The 19,944-nt window shown below is 41.5% G+C and overlaps 1 protein-coding gene across 4 annotated transcripts in view; it reads left to right on the forward strand.

The window, feature by feature from the left end:
• The window catches only part of TRMT2B (tRNA methyltransferase 2 homolog B), a 55,274-nt gene that overhangs the window by 6,136 nt on the left and 29,194 nt on the right, over positions 1–19,944 (forward strand). For 3 of the 4 annotated variants that reach the window (XM_059385160.1, XM_059385157.1, XM_059385159.1), the window contains exons 3-8: positions 1,483–1,597; positions 3,156–3,425; positions 4,129–4,183; positions 6,941–7,075; positions 7,872–7,971; positions 8,979–9,049. In XM_059385160.1, the coding sequence (XP_059241143.1) occupies positions 3,160–3,425; positions 4,129–4,183; positions 6,941–7,075; positions 7,872–7,971; positions 8,979–9,049 (627 nt within the window). In that variant the 5' untranslated portion in view covers positions 1,483–1,597; positions 3,156–3,159. The remainder of the gene's footprint in view (positions 1–1,482; positions 1,598–3,155; positions 3,426–4,128; positions 4,184–6,940; positions 7,076–7,871; positions 7,972–8,978; positions 9,050–19,944) is intronic. The other variant, XM_059385158.1, reaches the window with a different exon arrangement.

Here is a 19,944-nt window from a genome sequence, read left to right on the forward strand (position 1 = left end):
GCTTTTGTTTCTCTTGCCTTTGGAGACACGTCTAACAAGAAGTTGCTGAGGCCAAGGTCAAAGAAGTTGCTGCCTGTGTTCTCCTCTAGAATTTTGATGGATTCCTCTCTCACATTTAGGTCTTTCATCCCTTTTGAGTTTATTTTTGTGTACAGTGTAAGAAAGTGGCCCAGTTTCATTCTTTTGCATGTGGCTGTCCAGTTTTCCCAACATCACTTGTTGAAGAGACTATTTTATTTTATTTATTTTATTCATTTGAGAGAGAGAGAGGGTGTGAGCACAAGGAAGGGGGAGGGTCAGAGGGAGAGGGAGAAGCAGACTCTACTAAGCAGGAAGCCTGATGTGGTTCTCAATTCCAGGACCCCAGGATTATGACCTGAGCCAAAGGCAGATGCTTAATCAACTAAGCCACCCAGGCACCCCAAGGCTGTCTTTTTAAAATTGGATATTCTTTCCTGCTTTGTAGAAGATTAGTTGACCATAGTCAACTAATATTTGGGGGTCCATTTCTGGGTTCTCTAGTCTGTTCCATTGATCTATGTATCTGTTTTTGGCCCAGTACCATACTGTCTTGAGGATTACAGCTTTGTAATACAGCTTGAAGTCCAGAATTGTGATGCCATTAGCTTTGGTTTTCTTTTTCAACATTCCTTTGGCTGTTTGGGGTCTTTTCTGGTTCCATACAAATTTTAGGATTATTTGTTCCAGCTCTGAAAAAAGTTGATGATATTTTGATAGGGATTGCACTGAATGTGTAGATTGCTCTAGGTAGCATAGACATTTTATTTTGTTTTATTTTTTTAAAGATTTTATTTACTTATTTGACAGAGAGAGACACAGAGAAAGAGGGAACACAAGCAGGGAGAGTGGGAGAGGGAGAAGCAGGCTTCCTGCCAAGCAGGGAGCCCAATGCAGGCCTTGATCCCAAGACCCTGGGATCACGACCTGTGCCCAACGCAGGTGCCTAAAGACTGAGCCACCCAGGCACCCTAGCATAGACATTTTGCCAATATTTCTTCTTCCAATCCATGAGCATAGAATGTTTCCATTTCTTTGTGTGTTCTTCAGTTTCTTTAATAAGTGTTCTATGGTTTTCTGAATATAGGTCCTCTACCTCTTTATTTAAAAAGATTTTATTAAAAAAAAAAATAAAAAATAAAAAGATTTTATTTATTTATTTGATGGAGAGACACACAGCAAGAGTGGGAACACAAGTAGGGGGAGTGGGAGAGAGAGAAGCAGGCTTCCCTCGGACCAGGGAGCCTGATGTAGGGCTTGATCCCAGCACCCTGGAGTCATGACCTGAGCCAAAGGCAGAGGCTTAATGACTGAGCCACCCAGGCGCCCCCAGATCCTCTGCCTCTTTGGTTGGGTTTATTCCTAGGTGTCTTAAGGTTTTTGGTGTAGTTGTAAATAGGAAGGACTCCTTGATTTCTATTTCTTTTTCTTTTTTATTAAAGATTTTATTTATTTATTTCACAGAGAGAGAGAGTGAGCACACAAGCAGGGGGAGCAGCAGGCAAAGTGAGCTGAAGGCAGATGCCCAACTGATTGAGACACCCAGGCACCCCATGGGCTTCTCTTTTTCTGCCTCATTGTAAGTATATATAAATGTAACTGACTTCTGTGCATTGATTTTTTTTAAAAGACTATTTATTTGTTTATTTGAGAGACAGAGTGAGCCATAGAGAGAGAGAGCGCGCAAGTACACAAGCTGGTGGCAGGGCAGTGGGAGAGGCAGAGGCCGGCTTCCCGCTGAGCAGGGAACCAGACATGGTCCAATTCCAGGACCCTGGGATCATGACCTGAGCCAAAAGCAGATGCGTAAACGACTGAGCCATCCAGGCACCCCTGTGCATTGATTGTATGTCCTGCAACTTTGCTCAATTCCTGTATCTGTTCTTTTTTTTTTAAGAAGTTATTTTTTGTAAAGATTTTATTTATTTGAGTGAGAGCGAGAGAGTGCGACAGAGAGCACAAGCAGGAAGGAGAGGGAGAAGCAGGCTCCCTGCTGAGTAGGGAGCCTGCTGCAGGGCTCTATCCCAGGACCCTGGGATCATGACTTGAGCCTAAGGCAGCTGCTTAACCGATTAAGTCACCCAGGCGCCCCTTCCTGTATCAGTTCTAGCAATTCTTTGGTAGAGTCTTTTGGGTTTTCTGTATAGAGTATCATTTTGTCTGGGAAGAGTGACAGTTTGACTGTTTCTTTGCTGATTTTGATGCCTTTTATTTCTTTTTGTTGTCTGATTGCTGAGGCTAGGACTTCTAGTTCCATTTTGAATAACAGTGGTGAGAGTGGACATCCTGTTGAAGTTCTTTTTATTAACCTCCCTATTTCAGCTTTGTTTCTCTATATAAAGCCTCCATCAACTCACTGTTGCCTTCACAATAAATAATAATATTAATATATAATAATATATATTGTATGTAATAAATACTGTATCATATTATATATCATATATTATATAATATGTAATAATATATAATATATAATAATTAGTATTATTATAATATTAATATAATAATTCAGGCATTAACTTTCTTCTAGATTTCACTTTGATATAACTTTTCAACTTCATTTCCTCTGTTCCCCAAAATGAATTACTGTTTTAGCCAGACTGGTCTAGCCATTGTCCTATAAATATCTGATTTACCTCCCTACCATCCTTTAAGACCTGGTACAAGGCTTACTTGCTCTGGGATGCTTTTCCTGGGCATTTGTCAGGAACTAATCACATTGTGTTATTTATTGTCATCTTTTCCTGCATCTGGACTTGATCTTCTCTATTAGATTGTAATCTTGTGTGGCACGATGTCTTGCACATAGCACTTACTGAATAGTAGTTCACCGATTGGTTTTTGGGTCGGAGGGTAGAATATGGAGTGGGTCTAGCCATTGGAGTGTATACAGAGAGTTAAACTCTTCCCTGGAGGACAAAGTGTATATTTTCCTTATCTTTTTATTTTGGGAACCTAAGCCAGTACCTGATATGCAGTAATTCAGTTCCATTCAGCAGGCCTGCTTTTACCCAGTGTTGACTCCGTGCCAGGCACTGTGCTGGGTGCCGAGCTTCTGTAAGGGTTTGTAAATGAATGAAGGGGTTTGGGAGTTGTGCTTCTGTTTCCCAACTTCTGTTTGTTTACCTTTCATGCAGGTGAATGTCAGTGTTTCTGTGGTTGGCAGAGATTAAAAGAAGAGTCCCAATGCATAGCCCGAGGTCTTTCCTCTCCAGGGTGGGTCCCCTCTCCAAACCAGGATTGCTCCCCTGGTGTGCCACAAAACACCCAGGTTGGTCAAAGCTCTTTTTGGGCTCAGCATGTGGGGGAAACTTCACCAACGTGATAACCAAGAAGTGTCAAAGAGGACAGAAAAGTCAGAAGAAACCAAGCTACCTTGGACCACTTGATAGTTCCTGGCAGGAAAGGTAAGGTCCAGGCAGATACCGTTTTCCATTAGCAAGTCTGAATCTCTGGGCCTACTGAAATTCTGTATTCCTGATGCAACTAATATGGCATTGCAAGTGTTCAAGGGGGCGCCTAAGATAGGATACCCAGGGCAACTTTGAAGACACCTGAATAATGTTGGTGGAAATGCTTTGTGATGGCAGAAAATATTCTCCTTGCCTCTAAGTATGTTTTTCACAGAAATGAGATATTAAACTGGGACATTGTCTCTATAAAGGTCCAGGGCAGATACACTGAAAACCAGGAATCCAGGGAGCGATCAGATGGCTTACAAATGAATAGTCCCGTTGCAACCATGCAAACACAAATATACCTCATTTTATGCAACAAATGTATTTTCTAAATCAAATTATATTTTAAAAGCATTAGGGAGGTGAGCTATTTAAAGGAACCCAACAGTGAAGCCTTTTGTAATATGATTAATTACCTCCTGATAAATCTGGATTTTTCTTATATTAAGTTTGCCCATCTGTTCTGCTTTGTTAAGTAGACAGCACCAAAATGGGCTCTTCTCCCAGACTGTATCTCCCCAGGGGCATGAGAGTTAGGTTTCCTGAATAAGTAAAATGCCAGAGAAAATGGTGGCAGGAAGTACTTATGCATAGTAGGTGCTCAGTACATATTTATATAATGAATGAAGTGCCTGAATTATTTTTTTTAAAGGCTAGCTGACGTTGTGACACCACTCTGGAGGCTGAGCTACGAGGAACAGCTCAAGGTTGGTACCCAGCTTACGTTTTCATTCCCTGATTCCATCAGGGGGAATGGTGCCAGCCTTGTAGGAAGCTTGACTGGACAGCTCTACTCAGATGCCCCAACAGGTGCTTAAAATCAGTATGTTAATGAATCTTGAAAAGTTTTTTTTTTCCAAATGCAATTGTTTCTTTATATTAACATATACTGTATTATTAGTTTCAGAGGTAGAATTTAGTGATTCATCAGTTGCAAACAACACCCAGTGCTCATCACTTAGTGGCCTCCTTAATGCCCATGACCCAGTTACTCCATCCCCACACCACCTCCCATCCAGCAACCCTCGGTTTGTTTCCTAGAGTTAAGAGTCTTTTATGGTTTGTCTCCCTCTCTGATTTCATCCTAATTTATTTTTCCTTCCCTTCCCCTCTGTTCATCTGTTTTGTTTCTTAAATCCTACATATGAGTGAAATTATATGCTATTTGTCTTTCTCTGACTGATTTTTGCTTAGCATAATACCCTCCAGTTCCATCCATGTCATTGCAAATGGCAAGATTTCATTCTTTTTGGTGGCTGAGTAATATGGATCTGAAATTTTAACTTTACACCTGTTAGGTCTTCCAAACTCTGAAGGCATATCAGGAAATGCCTGTTTCCTTTCTTCCTTGCTTTTTTGTTATTCTCTGTATATGTGAGTGGTAAGTACTCTTGCTGCTTTATACGTAGCTGCACTTTCCAGCCTGGTAGCCATGAGCTACATGTGGCTATTTGATTTCAAATACAGTCAATTCTGCTATAATGCTTATCTTAAAAATACAAATTTGTTCCAAGGGATTGATAGATTAAGGAACAATTTGAACATAATGCAAATTTCACAGAGGCTTACAAGTGATTTTTTTTTTTTTGTCCACAAGAAACACCAGATGAAAGAAACAAACTGTACTCAGCAGAACTAGCTGCATTAAGAATACATAAAATGGGGGTGCCTGGGTGGCTCAGTGGGTTAAGCCTCTGCCTTCCGCTCAAGTCATGATCACAGGGTTTTGGGATCAAGCTCCACATCCAGCTCTCTGCTCAGCAGGGGTCTGCTTCCCCCTCTCTCTCCGCCTGCCTCTGTGCCTACTTGTGATCTCTCTCTCTCTCTGTGAAATAAATAAATACAATCTTAAAAAACAGAATACATAAAACGAACACATGCACATGTCTCAAACATCTACAGGTTCCCATAGTTCACTGAATGTGGCATGGGCCACTCTCATCCATGTCTGCTGCTAGATCTTTCTGTGTGTGACACATAACCATCTTTTCACTGCTTCAGGATCATTCACAAGTGGACAGCCACCTCCACAAGCAAACTTCAGGTCTTTGTCAGGGTAAAGGACCATTCTTACTGTAGTATGTATCTATACATTTCTTAACCATTTATTATTTTTAATTTTTAGATTTTTAAAAATATTTTTTATTTATTTGACAGAGAGACCCAGTGAGAGAGGGAACACAAGCAGGGGGAGTAAGAGAAGGAGAAGCAGGCTTCCCACCAAACAAGGAGCCCGATGTGGGGCTCGATCCCAGGACCCTAGAATTATGACATGAGCTGAAGACAATGCTTAATGACTGAGCCACCCAGGCACCCCTAATTTTTAATTTTTTATTATTTTTAAAGATTTTATTTATTTGAGAGAGAGTGCACAAGCAGTGGGAGGGTTGGGGAGGGGGAAGCAGACTCTCCACTGGGCAGGGAGCCCAGAGCCTGATGCAGGGCTCTATCCCAGGACCCTGAGATCACGACCCAAGCCGAAGGCAGACGCTTAGCCAATTGAGGTACCCAGGTGCCTCATTTCTTAGCCATTTAATGTGTAAAACTGTATTACCCTTTTTGCTAGGTTCCTATCCTTTCTATGTGCGTTACTGATAAAGTTGTCGAATGTGTGTGCCTAACCCCATTTTTCCCATGAGCTCTTTGATTTTTTTAAAATTTTAATTCCAGTATAGTTAGCATATAGCATTAAATTAGTTTCCAGTGTACAGTATAGTGATTCAATAATTCTGTATATTAGTGCTCATCAAGATAAGTATATTCTTAATGCCCTGTAATTTCCTTCATGTGATTTTGCATAGCATAGCATAGAAATGCATATGTCCTGTTTCAGCAGAGGTGACTGACTGTATATGTTAGCTAAAATTAAATAAGATTAAAGGGGTGCCTGGGTGGCTCAGTTGTTAAGCATTTGCCTTCAGCTCAGGTCATCATTCTAGGATCCTGGAATCGAGCCCCACATCGAGCCCTGCATTAGGCTCCCTGCTAGGCGGGAAGCCTGTTTTTCCCTCCCCCACTCCCCTGGCTTCTGTTTCCTCTCTCCCTATGTGTCTCTCTGTCAAAATAAATAAATAAAATCTTTTAAAAAAGAGAAATGAGATTAAAAATTCAGTTCCTCAGTCACATGAGCCTCATCTAAAGTGCTCATTAGCCACATGTGGCTAGTGGTTACTAAATTATATAGCACATAATACCAGCATAAAACATTTCTATTATCACAGCACTGACCTACAGCTTGGGTGTTCAATCTTGAAAGATCCGTTAAAATGAAGAGCTTACACAAGAGCTCACTCTTTTCTCCCAGTACCTTCTTAGGTCTGTTGCTGTCCCATCACTATGGGTTCCTTATCTGCTAAGACCATGACCCAGTCATCTGTGGGACAGCCTTCTCTTTTCCTCTTTGTTTTCCATTTGTGGTGATACTGCATAAGTTTCTTTGTTTCATTACATACATTCTTTTGCAGGTTAAATTTGAAGCTCAGAAGAAAATTTTACAGAGACTGGAGTCTTACCTCCAGAAGCTCAATGGAGTCAATGTGACAACATCTGCACCCAGAGTTGAGGGGCTCTCTTGTCTTCTCCATCCTATTATCCCCTCTGTAAGCCATCACTTCCCTATCCTTCATCTACTAAGTCCCCTTAATAGCTAATAATATCAGCTAGTACCTACTGGGCACTTTCTGGGGATGAGGCCCTCTGCTAAGTGATTAGCATGCATTATCACTGACTGTTTATAGGCACCCTAAGGGGTGGACACTATGGTTTTACAGATAAAGATGTTGATGTTCGAAGAGATTAAGTAATTTGCCCAAGGACACACATCTAGAAAGTGCTAGAGCTGAAGCTCACACTCAGGTCTGTTTGATGCAAAGCTCATTGTCTCAACCACTACAGTATTACCTCTGTAGAAAGATTTCAGACTGGAAACCTAATGAGGCCTCAAAGAGTCAGAACTTAATTTATGGCAGAGGTTGGCAAACTATGGTTCTTAGGCTGTATCTGTCCCCCCACCCCTGCTTTATTTTGTAAAGTTTTATTGGAACACAGCTGAACTTGCTTGTTTATGGATTGTTTGGGGCTGCTTTTGCACTGCATGGCATAGTTAAGTAGTTGTGATAAGGACCATATGACTTGTAAAGCCTAAAATAACTTGTTATCTGGCTTTTACTGAGAAAGTTTGCTGACCCCTGCTTCACGGCAAGATTGAAACTCTTTTCCACTATGGAGTGTCTGTGGAGTGTCCTGACCTCAGCTATGCACTTTCACAAATACCACACTTTCCGAACAAGCACCATTTATTTGTCCTTATCCAGAGAACATTCTCACGTTCCTTTTATTGCTGTTCTCTTTGGTTTTGTTTGTCCTGTTGTGCTTCTCCTGCCCTGCCTTCTTCAGCCTGTCATCAATGGCTACCGAAATAAGTCCACCTTCTCTGTGAACCGAGGTCCAGATGGCAACCCAAAGACTGTGGGGTACTACCTGGGAACTTGGAGAGGTCAGTTGAAGGCGATGACTAGTAGAAATAGCAAACCAAGGGCTGTGAGGAGAGGGAAGGTGCGGTAACAGCATCAGTGGGCGTGGAGAGGAGTGGAAAACATGGCAGCCTTGAAGGAGAAGGATGAAGTCATGGATGTAGAACGGGATCACAAAGTTAATTTTGAATGCCTTCTGGAGGGTGGCCATTGTCACGTAGTAGTGGGAATCACAACTTTCACCCTTTCTTCCTCTAAAAGTCATATGCCTGAAGCCCAGTTAGCACCTAGTAAGTGTTAATGTTGCCACTGCTCACTCACCATTGTCCTCATCATCATTTTATGCTCCTTTTCCGTACTGGGAGCAGTCTCCTCTTTATTAGAGAGTTGCCTTTTCTATTTCATATCTCCATATCCCTGAAAACTAGAGCTTTCTGTGATAAATATGCCTTAAAGTAACTGGTAAAGGAGGTGAGTGGTGGTAAGGGAGTTCACAGTGGCATATTTCCGAGACTTAATCCCTATACCCATTCCCAGATTCCATTCCTGAACTTTCCATTTGCCCATTTTCAATAAATACACTTGAAACACCATTATTTTTTTTTATTAGTCACACTTTTTAATACCCATATGCCTTAAACTACAGTTCATTAGGGCAGGCACTTGTCCCCCCCCCCCAATCATGTGCTCCATTAAATGAGTATATGACATCAGTGTTCTATTATTCAGTTACAAAAACAAAACCCATTACATTTTATTTCCCTCTTAAAATCTGAACAGAAAGCAGACCTTGTCATACTGTGCATTTGTGGCAAGAGAGAAAATATTGCAGACTAGCTCTGTTAAGAATCAGTTTTGTAATGGCTAGACTAGGAAACAGGTTTTCTCTGAAAAATGAACTTGAGCTTGAATTAGGTACTTCTTAAATCTGCATATGCCTCTCTGAAGGAGGGGATTTGAATGGCCAGATATTTCTAAATAATCTTTCATCAGGAAAACCATATAAATCAAATTTGTTTTCTTTCTTTAGACAGAAGCATCGTCTGTGTACGGTCTAACCATCTGAAAAACATCCCTGAGAAACACAGTCAAGTGGCACAGGTAATGAAAAACAAGGGCTGGCTGAAGATAACCCTAGGCATTGCAATCTGTAACAGTAATGTCCCTGACATTTTAATAATAGAGCGGCCTCTGGTGCTACAGGGGAGGAGGGGCTGTCTTCTGAAAGTGAACCTTATAACACAGAGAGAATATTGCTAGGGTTTCATTTTAGGGAGGGTGGCGAGCAGGAGAGAGAACTTCATCCATTACTGCACATGTCAGGCATCCAGGGAATTTTTTTAAAGATTTTATTTGGCAGAAGGAGACACAGTGAGAAAGAGAGTACAAGCAGGGGGAGTGGGAGAGGGAGAAGCAGGCTTCCTGCTGAGCAGGGAGTCCGATGTGGGGGCTCGATCCCAGGATCCTGGGATCATGACCTGAGCTGAAGGCAGACGATTAACGACTGAGCCACCCAACTGCCCCATCCAAGGAATTTAATAAGAAGGAAGTATTAGGAAAAAGAGGTACGGGTGAGGGCATTCTAATAGGTGACAAGTGTCTGAAATATTTGGAAGGCTACTGTTTTTGGCAGAGCAGAACTGAGAAATATCATGGGAGATGTAAGTGGTAAGGCATTTACATGGTGAGGTTGGCCTCTAAGACATTTTTATATCCTCCCTTTTCATGCACCTACTATTTATTGAGAGCCTGTTATGCATTTGGCACTCTGCCAGGTGCTGGGGATCCAATTGCTCACATAGGCATGGTACCTGCCCCTGTGGAACTTAAAAAAACAAGTCAAAAGCCTTGCTCATGAGGACTGAGCAGCACTCCCCAGCTGACACTCTTGTTCCCTATTGGTTCTTACCAGCACCCACCCTCCTAGTGATTTAAATTCCTGACACTTGGGTGGTGCCTTCTAATAAGACACATCTTGACCTCCAAGATTTTGCTGCTAGGATGCAGCTTCCTTTTAGAATTGCTCTCCAGAAGTCTTTCTATATGGGCCTCATCAAATTTCTTCTCCTATTCTCTTCAGTGAAACCCTTACCTCTCCTCAATTCCCTCCCCTTCACTTCTGCTCTTGCCCTTAGCAGATGATTGTACCTCATTCTTCCCTGAAAAGTTAAGGGTATCACATGAAAGCTCTCTTAGCTTCTTCTAACATCTACCAATTTTACTGAAATCTTATCCCTCTTTTTCTCCTATTTCAGTGAAAGAGGTGGGTTGGCCTTTCCCTAAGTCTGTCTATCCTTCCTTGAAACACCACTTTGGACTCATCTCCCCCCTCCATTAGATCCTTGCTCCTTCATTATGTACCCTCTTTCTCCTGTTTCTGTACCTCCTTCCCTATGACCCATATTGGCTCTGTTCTTATCTGCCTTCAGCTCAGGTCGTGATCTCAGGGTTCTGGGATCGAACCCTGCTTTGGGCTCCCTGCTTGGTGGGAGGCCTTCGCTCCCTCTCCAACCCCCCTGCTTCTGTTCCCTCTCTTGCTGTCTCTCTCTCGTCAAATAAATAAATATTATAAAAAAAATCTCATGGTTCTTCCGCCCTTAATACCCCATAGAGACTGATCTTGTTAAAGTCATCAGTGACCTCTTTGTTGCCAACTCCAGTGGAAACTTTCCCTAACTCACTCAACTTTTCTCTGCCTTTGACACTAATTTATCTTTCTTCTCTCCTTGAAACATTTTCTTTCTTTGATTTCTTTCTCTGAAGGTTTTCCTCCTGTCTTGCTGGCCACTTCTTAGTCTTTCCCATGTCATCTTTTCCCCCTCTCCTTTCCTACTATAAGCATTGGTAGCCCCCCCAGGACTCTGTCCTTAACCTTCTTTTCAAAACATTCATGGGAGATTGTACCCAAGTAGAGTTGTAGGTGGAATGACCATCTACAAATCGATAAACTTATATTTGCATTCTGGTTCCCTCTTGAACTTTGGGAGGTGCATTTCTAAAAGTCTCTCAAACTTCCTTACTTAACTGGCCTACACATTCAAATCAGCATTGCCCTAGATCATGGTTTCTCCACTTCCGCCCTATTGACATTTTGGGTTGGATCATTTTTTGTTGCGTGGAGCTGTTAGGTGCATTATAGGATTTCAGCAGCATCCCTGGCCTCTACCCATTAGATGTCATTAGTTGTGACAACCAGAAATATCTCCAGATGACTCTTGGGGGAAAAAGTTGCCTCTAGTTGAGAAATACTGCCCTAAACCAAATTTATCCTCTTTGAGAATCTGCTTCTTTTTTTCTCACCTTAGGAAATGGTAGTACCATGTACTAGAAACACGTCATCCTAGACTCCTCTGTCTTAATCCTCACCTTCCTCCTCCAGCCATATCTAATCAGTCTCAAAGTCCCCTCATTTTTCCTTTCTAAAAATACCTTGACTCCATCCTCTTCTATTCCCACCACCGTTACCACCACTACCACTCAATTCGAAGCTACCATCTTCTCTTGCTTAAACTACTACAACAAACTACAGAGGTCTCACTAGTTCCAGCCCCTTACCTTGGTTTATTCTCTACAATGCAGCCGGAGGTGTCCTTAAAATGCCGATAAAATCATACCACAATGTTGCTTAAAATTCGTCAGTAGTTACCAAATAGCTTTTAGAATAAAGCTTAAATTTGTTGTCTTTGCACTGACAGATCTTCATGAGAAGCTCCCTAGCTTCATCTTCTGCCACATCCTCATCTGCTTTCATCTCTCCATTCGTGTGGAACTCAAGTTACCCTGCTGAGCTATCTCACTCCTGCCTGAACCTGTCCTTTCTCCACGGTGCCCTCAGTCTTCTCCCCTTGGCTTCTGCTTATGTTCAAAGATTCATTTAAAGCATTAGATCCTGTAGAAAACCTGATCTGACTCCTCAGTCTGATTAGGGCTCCCCCTTTTCTGTACCCTCATCTAATCTCCCGTTGCTTATCTCCTATTGTTGCATTTGTTACATCAGATTGCATTGTTGTGTGTCAGTGCTTCCCACACAAGACTGCAGAGGTAGCCACTGTGTATTATTTAATTTTGTAGCCCAGCACTTAGCATAGATTCCTACATATAGTGGGTGCTCATCAAATGTTTGGTGAATGGATACCTCTTTGCAATATTTGTCCCAGTTGCTAGCCCTTCCAGCTTCTGTGAGGCAAATTGTTTACCCTCCACATCTATCCAGAGGGATTCCCTTTCCCTGCAAAATTTGCACTGGGATCTAAGAACCAATCTAGTAGGTACTCAAATATAGGCCAGATGTCCACTGGAATAAAAATAATACCATATGAATAGCCCTAGGTTGTTTTCATTTTTTAAATACCTTGATCTCTCTTTCCTCGTGCCTGGTAGTGACATTGCATTCCATTATGATGACAGGATAACCCCAGTTTGCCCTGATTTGAGGTTTCAGTATCTCTTGTTGAGTCTTGAGTCAAAATACAAATTTTATAGGAGCTGATAGCCAGAGCTCCAAGACCTAAGAAGCAGTTTATAAATAAAATGCTATCAAGGAAATACAAGTACATAATTTTAAAAGTCAAATAGTAGGGGCGCCTGGGTGCTCAGTCGGTTAGGCATTTGCCTTTGGCTCAGGTCATGATCCCGGGGTCGTGGGATGGAGTCCCACATAGGGCTCTCTGCTCAGTGGGGAGCCAACTTCCTCTCTCCCTCTGCCTGCCTCTCTCTCTCTCTGTCAAATAAATAAAATAAAAAAGTCAAATAGTAATAGGTTAGTAAGGAAAAGTGATGCTCCTCTGTCCTACCCTTCCTTGCTCTTGAGTCTTGCTTTCCAGAAACCACAGCATTTATTTTAGGTACTTCTTCTGTTGTTCTTATTTCTTTTTTCTTTTTTTTTTTTAAAGATTTTATTTATTTATTTGGCAGAGAGAGATCACAAGTAGGCAAAGAGGCAGTCAGAGTGAGAGGGGAGAAGCAAGCTCGCTGCTGAGCAGAGAGCCCGATGTGGAGCTTGATCTCAGGACCCTGGGATCATGACCTAAGCTGAAGGCAGAGGCTTTAATCCACTGAGCCACCCAGGAGCCCTGTTGTTCTTATTTCTAAGTAGTACATTATTCTGATGTGTTTTGCTTTATCCAAGTTACATATTATTATTTGTTGACTTCCAGTTATGGGATATAAGAATTTCTCTCCCTTACTTTGTTTCTCTTCCTGAAGTGCCCTTCTTCGATATTTATAGCACAATTCTTGGCTAAATTAATATTTATTGTTTCTATTGTTATGACCACGTAGATTGTCATAGATTCATTCCTGAGCCAAGTACATGTACTAAGATTTTGTTTTCCTTCATTGTAAAAATTTTCCTTTCATTTAATATTGTGAAAAATTGCAAACATATAAAAGTAGAGAATGGTGTAATGAACTCCATATACCCATTCCCAAGGTTCAACAACTATCAGTATGTGTCCAGTCTTAATTTTATCTATACTCTCACCCATCCCACATTCTACCAAACCATTTGGATTAGCTTGAGGTAAATTCCAGATATTATATATCATATAAAATGTGAATACTTCAGTGTGAGTTCTAAAAGAACGAACTTAATATTTTTTAATTTAATTTTTTTTCAGTGTTCCAAGATTCATTGTTTATGTACCACACCCAGTGCTACATGCAATACGTGCCTTTTTTTTTTTTTTTTACGTGCCCTCTTTAATACCTACTACCAGGCTCACTCAACCACCGACACCCTCCCCTCCAAAACCCTCAGTTTGTTTCTCAGAGTCCAAAGTCTCTCATGGTTCATCTCCCCCTCTGATTTCCCCCAAATCACTTCTCCTCTCTAACTATCCATGTTTTCCATTCTATTTGTTATGCTCCACAAATAAGTGAAACCATATGATAATTGACTCTCTCTGTTTGACTTATTTCACTCAGCATAATCTCCTCCAGTCCCGTCCATGTTGATACAAAAGTTGGGTGTTCATCCTTTCTGAAGGAGGCATAATATTCCATTGTATATATGGACCATATCTTCTTTATCCATTCCTCTGTTGAAGGGCATCTTGGTTCTTTCCATAGTTTGACGACTGTGGCCATTGTTGCTATGAACATTGGGGTACAGATGGCCCTTCTTTTCACTACATCTGTATCTTTGGGGTAAATACCCAGTTGTGCAATTGCAGGGTCATAGGGTAGCTCTATTTTTTTTTTTAAAGATTTTACTTATTTATTTATTTATTTGACAGAGAGAGAGAAAGAGAGTGAGTGCACATGAGCTAGGGCAGAGGGAGAGGGAGAAGTAGGCTCCCTGCTGAGCAAGGAGCCCAATGTGGGACTCAATCCCAGGATACTGGGATCATGACCTGAGCCAAAGGCAGTTGCTTAACAGATTGAGTCACCCAGGCATCCTGGGTAGCTTGATTTTTAATTTCTTAAGGTATCTCCACAGTGTTTTCCAAAGTGGCTGCACCAGCTTGCATTCCCACTTAATTTTTTAAACATAACTTCATGGGCACCTGAGTGGCTCAGTTGTTAAGCATCTGCCTTTGGCTCAGGTCATGATCTCAGGGTCCTGGGATGGAGTCCGGCATCAGGCTCCCTGCTAAGTGGACACCTGCTTCTCCCTCTCCCTCTGCTGCTCCCCCTGCTTGTGTTATCTCTGTGTCTGTCTCTATCTCTCTCTCTGTGTCAAATAAATAAATAAAATCTTTAAATAAATAAATAAAAATGGACTCCTGGGTGGCTCAGTCAGTTAAGTGGCTGCCTTCAGCTTAGGTCATGATCCCCTGCAACGGGCTCCTGGCTCGGTGGAGAGTCTGCTTCTCCCTCTCCCTCTGCCTGCCACTCTGCCTAGTTGTGCTCTCTGTCTCTCTGTCAGATAAATAAATAAAATCTTTAAAAAAATATAAATAAAGATAACTTCATACCATTATTACATCCAGAAATAAAAATTTATCCCATAATATCATCAAATATCCAGTAAATGTTTAGGTTCGACACTGATGTATCACATAAATAGTTGGAGTTTTATAGGTGGTTTATTCAAATCAGGATTCAAAGAAGGCATACACATTGCATTTTACTAACATGTCTCTTCATTCTCTTTTAATTTGTAAGTACCCTTCCCTCTTAATTTTTTTGTCCTTGCAATTTATTTTTTGAAGAAACTGGTTGGTTTTCCTGTGGAAATTCTTGTTCTGGATTTTGCTCACTGAATTCTCATGATGTCATTTAATGTTTTTCCTCTGTCCTCTCTATTTCCTATAAACTGGTAGATCTACATCGTTAGATTCAGATTTAACTTGAGGTGAGAAAATTTTTTAATACATATATGTCTGATGGGCTCTCTTTCAGTGATGTTAAAATTGAATCATCAATTCAGTGTCATCAGCCTGATCCACTCATTAAAAAATTTCCTATCAGATTTTCACCTAATAGTTTTGAGTCATTGGTGATCATTGACTATCATGTCTTCATTTATTAGTTAGAATTCTTCTAAAAATGACTTTTCCTTATCAGCTGTTTGGTTACTTTGATGTACTGATACAATCAAGACAGGGTAAATCCTAGGTTCTCTTTTTTAAAAAAAGATTTTATTTATTTATTTGACAGATCACAAGTAGGCAGAGAGACAGACAGAGAGGGGGAAGCAGGCTCCCCGCTGAGCAGAGAGCCTGATGTGGGGCTCAATCCCAGGACCCTGGGATCATGACCTAAGCCGAAGGCAGAGGCTTAACCCACTGAGCCACCCAGGTGCCCCTAAATCCTAGGTTCTTTCACCTTCTTCAGAAGATGTTCAGTTAAATTTGATTGTTTCAGTATGATTATGAAATCATGGATTTTTTAAAAAAAAAGATTTTATTTCTTTGACAGAGAAGAGAGTGAGCACAAACTGCGGGGGGCAGGCAGTGCAGAGGGAGAGGGAGAAGCAACCTCCCCACTGATCAGGGAGCCTGACCAAGGGCTCAATCCCAGGACCCTGGGATCATGACCTGAGCTGAAGGCAGACGCTTAACCCACTGAGCCACCCAGGTGCCCTGCAATCATGGATTTTTAACATACTTGACATGTTTTAGTCCACTGAATTTACTATTATTTTTTGGTACACAAATTGTTCCATTTTTAGCCAACTGGAACTGCTTTAAGTTGTCTCAGCCTTGGATGGCCCTGGTAGTTCTGGAATGATAAGATATTTCTAGCACATCTAGTCTTTTCTGCTTGAGACTGGGAATCAGCCATTTCTTCAAGGAATCCTTGTCTCTTAGTGGGAAATGGTATTTGGAAGCACAGTATGGTTGCTAGGTGTGCTTACTTATACTGGGTTGGTAAGACTTTAAGGCCTTCTAGTGGGCAGAGCCAGGGAATATTTTTTAGGGAGAAAATGTTAGTTCATTTGATATATTAAAATCAAATTTAGAATGACAGAACTTTTACTGAAATCTTTTGATTTTTATATTTTTATCTTTTGTCTTAAGAATGAAAATATGAGTCCTGACATTAACATAATTATTTATTCTATCCTACTATATATAGATATATATTTCCATATATATATAACAATTTCAGAATGTGAGTACCAATATTACTTACCAATAAGTGATAACTGAAAAGAGCTCAAGATTTTGTTTTAAAGGTTTTCTTTCTTTCTTTTTTTTTTATTTTTTATAAACATATATTTTTAGCCCCAGGGGTACAGGTCTGTGAATCATCAGGTTTAAACACTTCACAGCACTCACCAAAGCACACACCCTCCCCAATGTCCATAATCCCACCCCCTTCTCCCAACCCCCCTCCCCCCAGCAACCCTCAGTTTGTTTTGTGAGATTAAGAGTCACTTATGGTTTGTCTCCCTCCCAATTCTTTATTTATTTGACAGACAGAGATCACAAGTAGGCAAAGAGGCAGGCAGAGAGAGAGGGGGAAGCAGGCTCCTAGCTGAGCAGAGAACCCGATGTGGGACTCGATCCTAGGACCCTGAGATCATGACCTGAGCAGAAGGCAGAGGCTTTAACCCACTGAGCCACCCGGGCGCCCTATCCAGTTCTTTTTGTCACATTATTGTGCCTCTTGAAATACTACCTTTTTTTGTAGTTAAGTCACTAACTTGGGGTGCCTGGGTGGCTTAGGCAGTCAAATATCCGACTCTTGATTTCAGCTCAGGTCATGATCTCACGGTCCTGGGATCAAGCCCCATCCTGGGATCAAGCCCCGTGTTGGACTCTGCACTCTGTGCAGAGTCTGCTTGAGATTCTCTCCCTCCCCTTCTGCCCTCCCCCTATTCAGACTGTCTGTTTCTCTCTCTAAATAAATACAGTCTTTTTAAAAAAAAAAAAAGCCACTAACTTGATACTTGATACACAGGTTCTTTTTTAACTTTTTTCATTTTGCTTATTTTCACATTTTAGAGGTTAAGTTCTTTTTCATTTTGATTAATTTTACAACTTTGTAAAATATTTACATATTTCCAAAGTCAGATCTACAAAATAAGGTCTATAGAGGTCTAGCTTTCATCTCTGTCCCTTCTGCCCTGTTCCTTCCTTCCTTCTATAAGTAACAAGTTTTGATTTTGCTTATTTTTTTAAAAAGTAAGCTTTTCTTAGCTGAAAGAGTTTAATGTGGGCCCTCTTCTGCACCTGTGGTTTTTTTAAATTCTTTAAGGATTTCTTCCTTCCCTCCTTCCTTTCCTTCTAGATTATTTGTCAGAGAGAGCGAGAAAGCACAAATAAGGGGAGGGAGCAGCAGGCAGAGGGAGAAGCAGGCTCCCTGCTGAGCAAGGAAATCCATGAGGGACTCAATCTCAGGACCCTGGGACCTGACCTGAGCCTAAGGCAGATGCTTAACAGACTGAGCCACCCAGGTGTCCCTTTAAGGTTTTATTTTTATGTAATCTCTATACCCGATGTGGGGCTTGAACTCATAACCCTGAGATCAAGAGTAGAGTGAGCCAGCCAGGCGTCCCTGTACCTGATTTTTTTCTTGTAATATTGCACTTCTTTTTTTTTAATTAATTAATTTGTTTGACAGAGTTTACCAGCAGGCAGAAAGGCAGGCAGAGAGAGAGGAGGAAGCAGGCTCCCTGCTGAGCAGAGAGCCCGATGCGGGGCTCTATCCCAGGACCCTGAAATCATGACCTGAAATGAAGTTAGAGGCTTACCCCACTGAGCCACCCAGGCGCCCCTGCGCTTCTTTTTTTTTTTTTTTTTTTAAGATTTTATTTTTTTATTTGAGAGAAAGAGTGAGCGAGAGTGAGAAAAAGAGAGCATGAGTGGGGGAAGGGACAAAGGGAGAGGGAGAAGCAGATGCCCTGTTGCTGAACAGGGAACGCAATGCCAGGCTCAGTCCTGGGACTTAGGGATCATGACCTGAGCCAAAGGCAGACACTTAACCAACTGAGCCAACCAGGCACTGCTGCACTCCCCCCCCCTTTTTAATAGCCGCATGCTTCTGTTTGGTATGATGGATTTTTAGAACTTTTTATTGGCATAGATAATTGCCCTATTTTTCCATTGGTTTAGTTTTCTAGAACCTAATTGCTAATTTTTTCCAAGTACTCTAAAAGTTCTGTCAAACATTCATCTGCATTCTCCATATGCTCAACAACTTGAGTTGTTTTTTCCCTAAAGACCTTTTTCTTAGAATCTTCCATCCTAGGCTCCTGAGGCCTTCTGCATGGCTATTATCCCAGGACTCCTTTTGCTGCTCTCCTGTCTTCCTTTTTCTGGTTTATACCCCCATTTGGCTGGAATACTGTTGTGCCCGAGTTTTCGCATCCGAAAGACTACCAAGGAGCCAAACACCGATGCAATCACATGAGGGTTTATTTGACAAGCATAAGCTTGGGCCCAAGTATACCTGACACAGCGGAGTAGGGACTTGGACCCTGAACCAGATTACAGTCAGAGTTTTTAAAGGCAGAGTAGGGGTGGACTTGGCGGTAGGTGAGGACAAAGGGGATTAGGGATGGTGTAAGTCTCTAAGGACTTTCGGAAACAAGGTCTCCAGGACCTTGAGGGGCTAGCTATTGTTGGGAGAGAGGTTATTTATTACCAATAATAAAAATCTTCTTGTGAGACCCTTTAGATGTATATCAGTGGGCCATATACTTGGGAATGATTCGCCACACTATCTTGGAGGTTTAGAGATAAAGTTTTCTAAAGGAATTGTTAAAGTAGACTTACAGGATTCTGGTCGGACCTGTTGGAGTAGGGGGTCGGTCAGGCTAGGATTGTTCTTAGCAAAACCTCAAGGTGAGGGCAGTTAAGTCCCCAGGGGAGAGCCACTCTGTCTGTTTCAAGGGCTTGTCAGTAGGTGAGGAATTTTAATGATTTTCTTCTGCCTCTGTTTCCCACATCAGCTAAACTTGAGGTGGGATGGCCTTAATTTTCTCGGCCTCCACATTTCCCCTGAACAATTTTGACCCTTAAATCTTTAAGGTTGTTGAAGGTGGAAGGTCTCATCTTCTGTAACTTCTTCCTGCTGAGTAGGGGTGTAGAGTTGTCCCTACTTACTTGGGTCAACATTGATCAGTTAAGGAATGTGTAGGGGAGTTATGAAAGATAGAGGCAGCTGAATCCAGGGGTTAAAATCAATCATTAAAGGAGAGAGAGACTGTTTAAAGTGCTAACCTGAGTAGATCAGAACCCAAGAAATATTTTGTGATAATCTGGAACATCAAGATGGCTGCACTTTGTCAGGGCTAGACTCGAGGTGGGTACAGCCTTGTTTTTCTTGGCCTCCACAATACAACCTCTATTAGCTTCCTGAGGAAGGGTGCCTAGGAGGTAAAGTTTTAGAATCTTTTCATGTCTATAAGTGTCTTTTCTTCCCTGACATCTCACTGAAACTTTTTCTAGATTTCTAGATTTGGGTTTGAATACTTTGCTTTTATAAATTTGAAGATACGGTTTTGTCATCTGGCCACCAGTGTTGTGTGAGTCTAAATGCTACTTTAATTCCTGATCCTTTGTAGGTAATTTCTCTCCTCTTTTTCTCTAAAAGCTCTTAGG

The sequence above is a fragment of the Mustela nigripes genome, chromosome X, assembly GCF_022355385.1.
Source record: "Mustela nigripes isolate SB6536 chromosome X, MUSNIG.SB6536, whole genome shotgun sequence".
NCBI classification, from domain to species: domain Eukaryota; kingdom Metazoa; phylum Chordata; class Mammalia; order Carnivora; family Mustelidae; genus Mustela; species Mustela nigripes.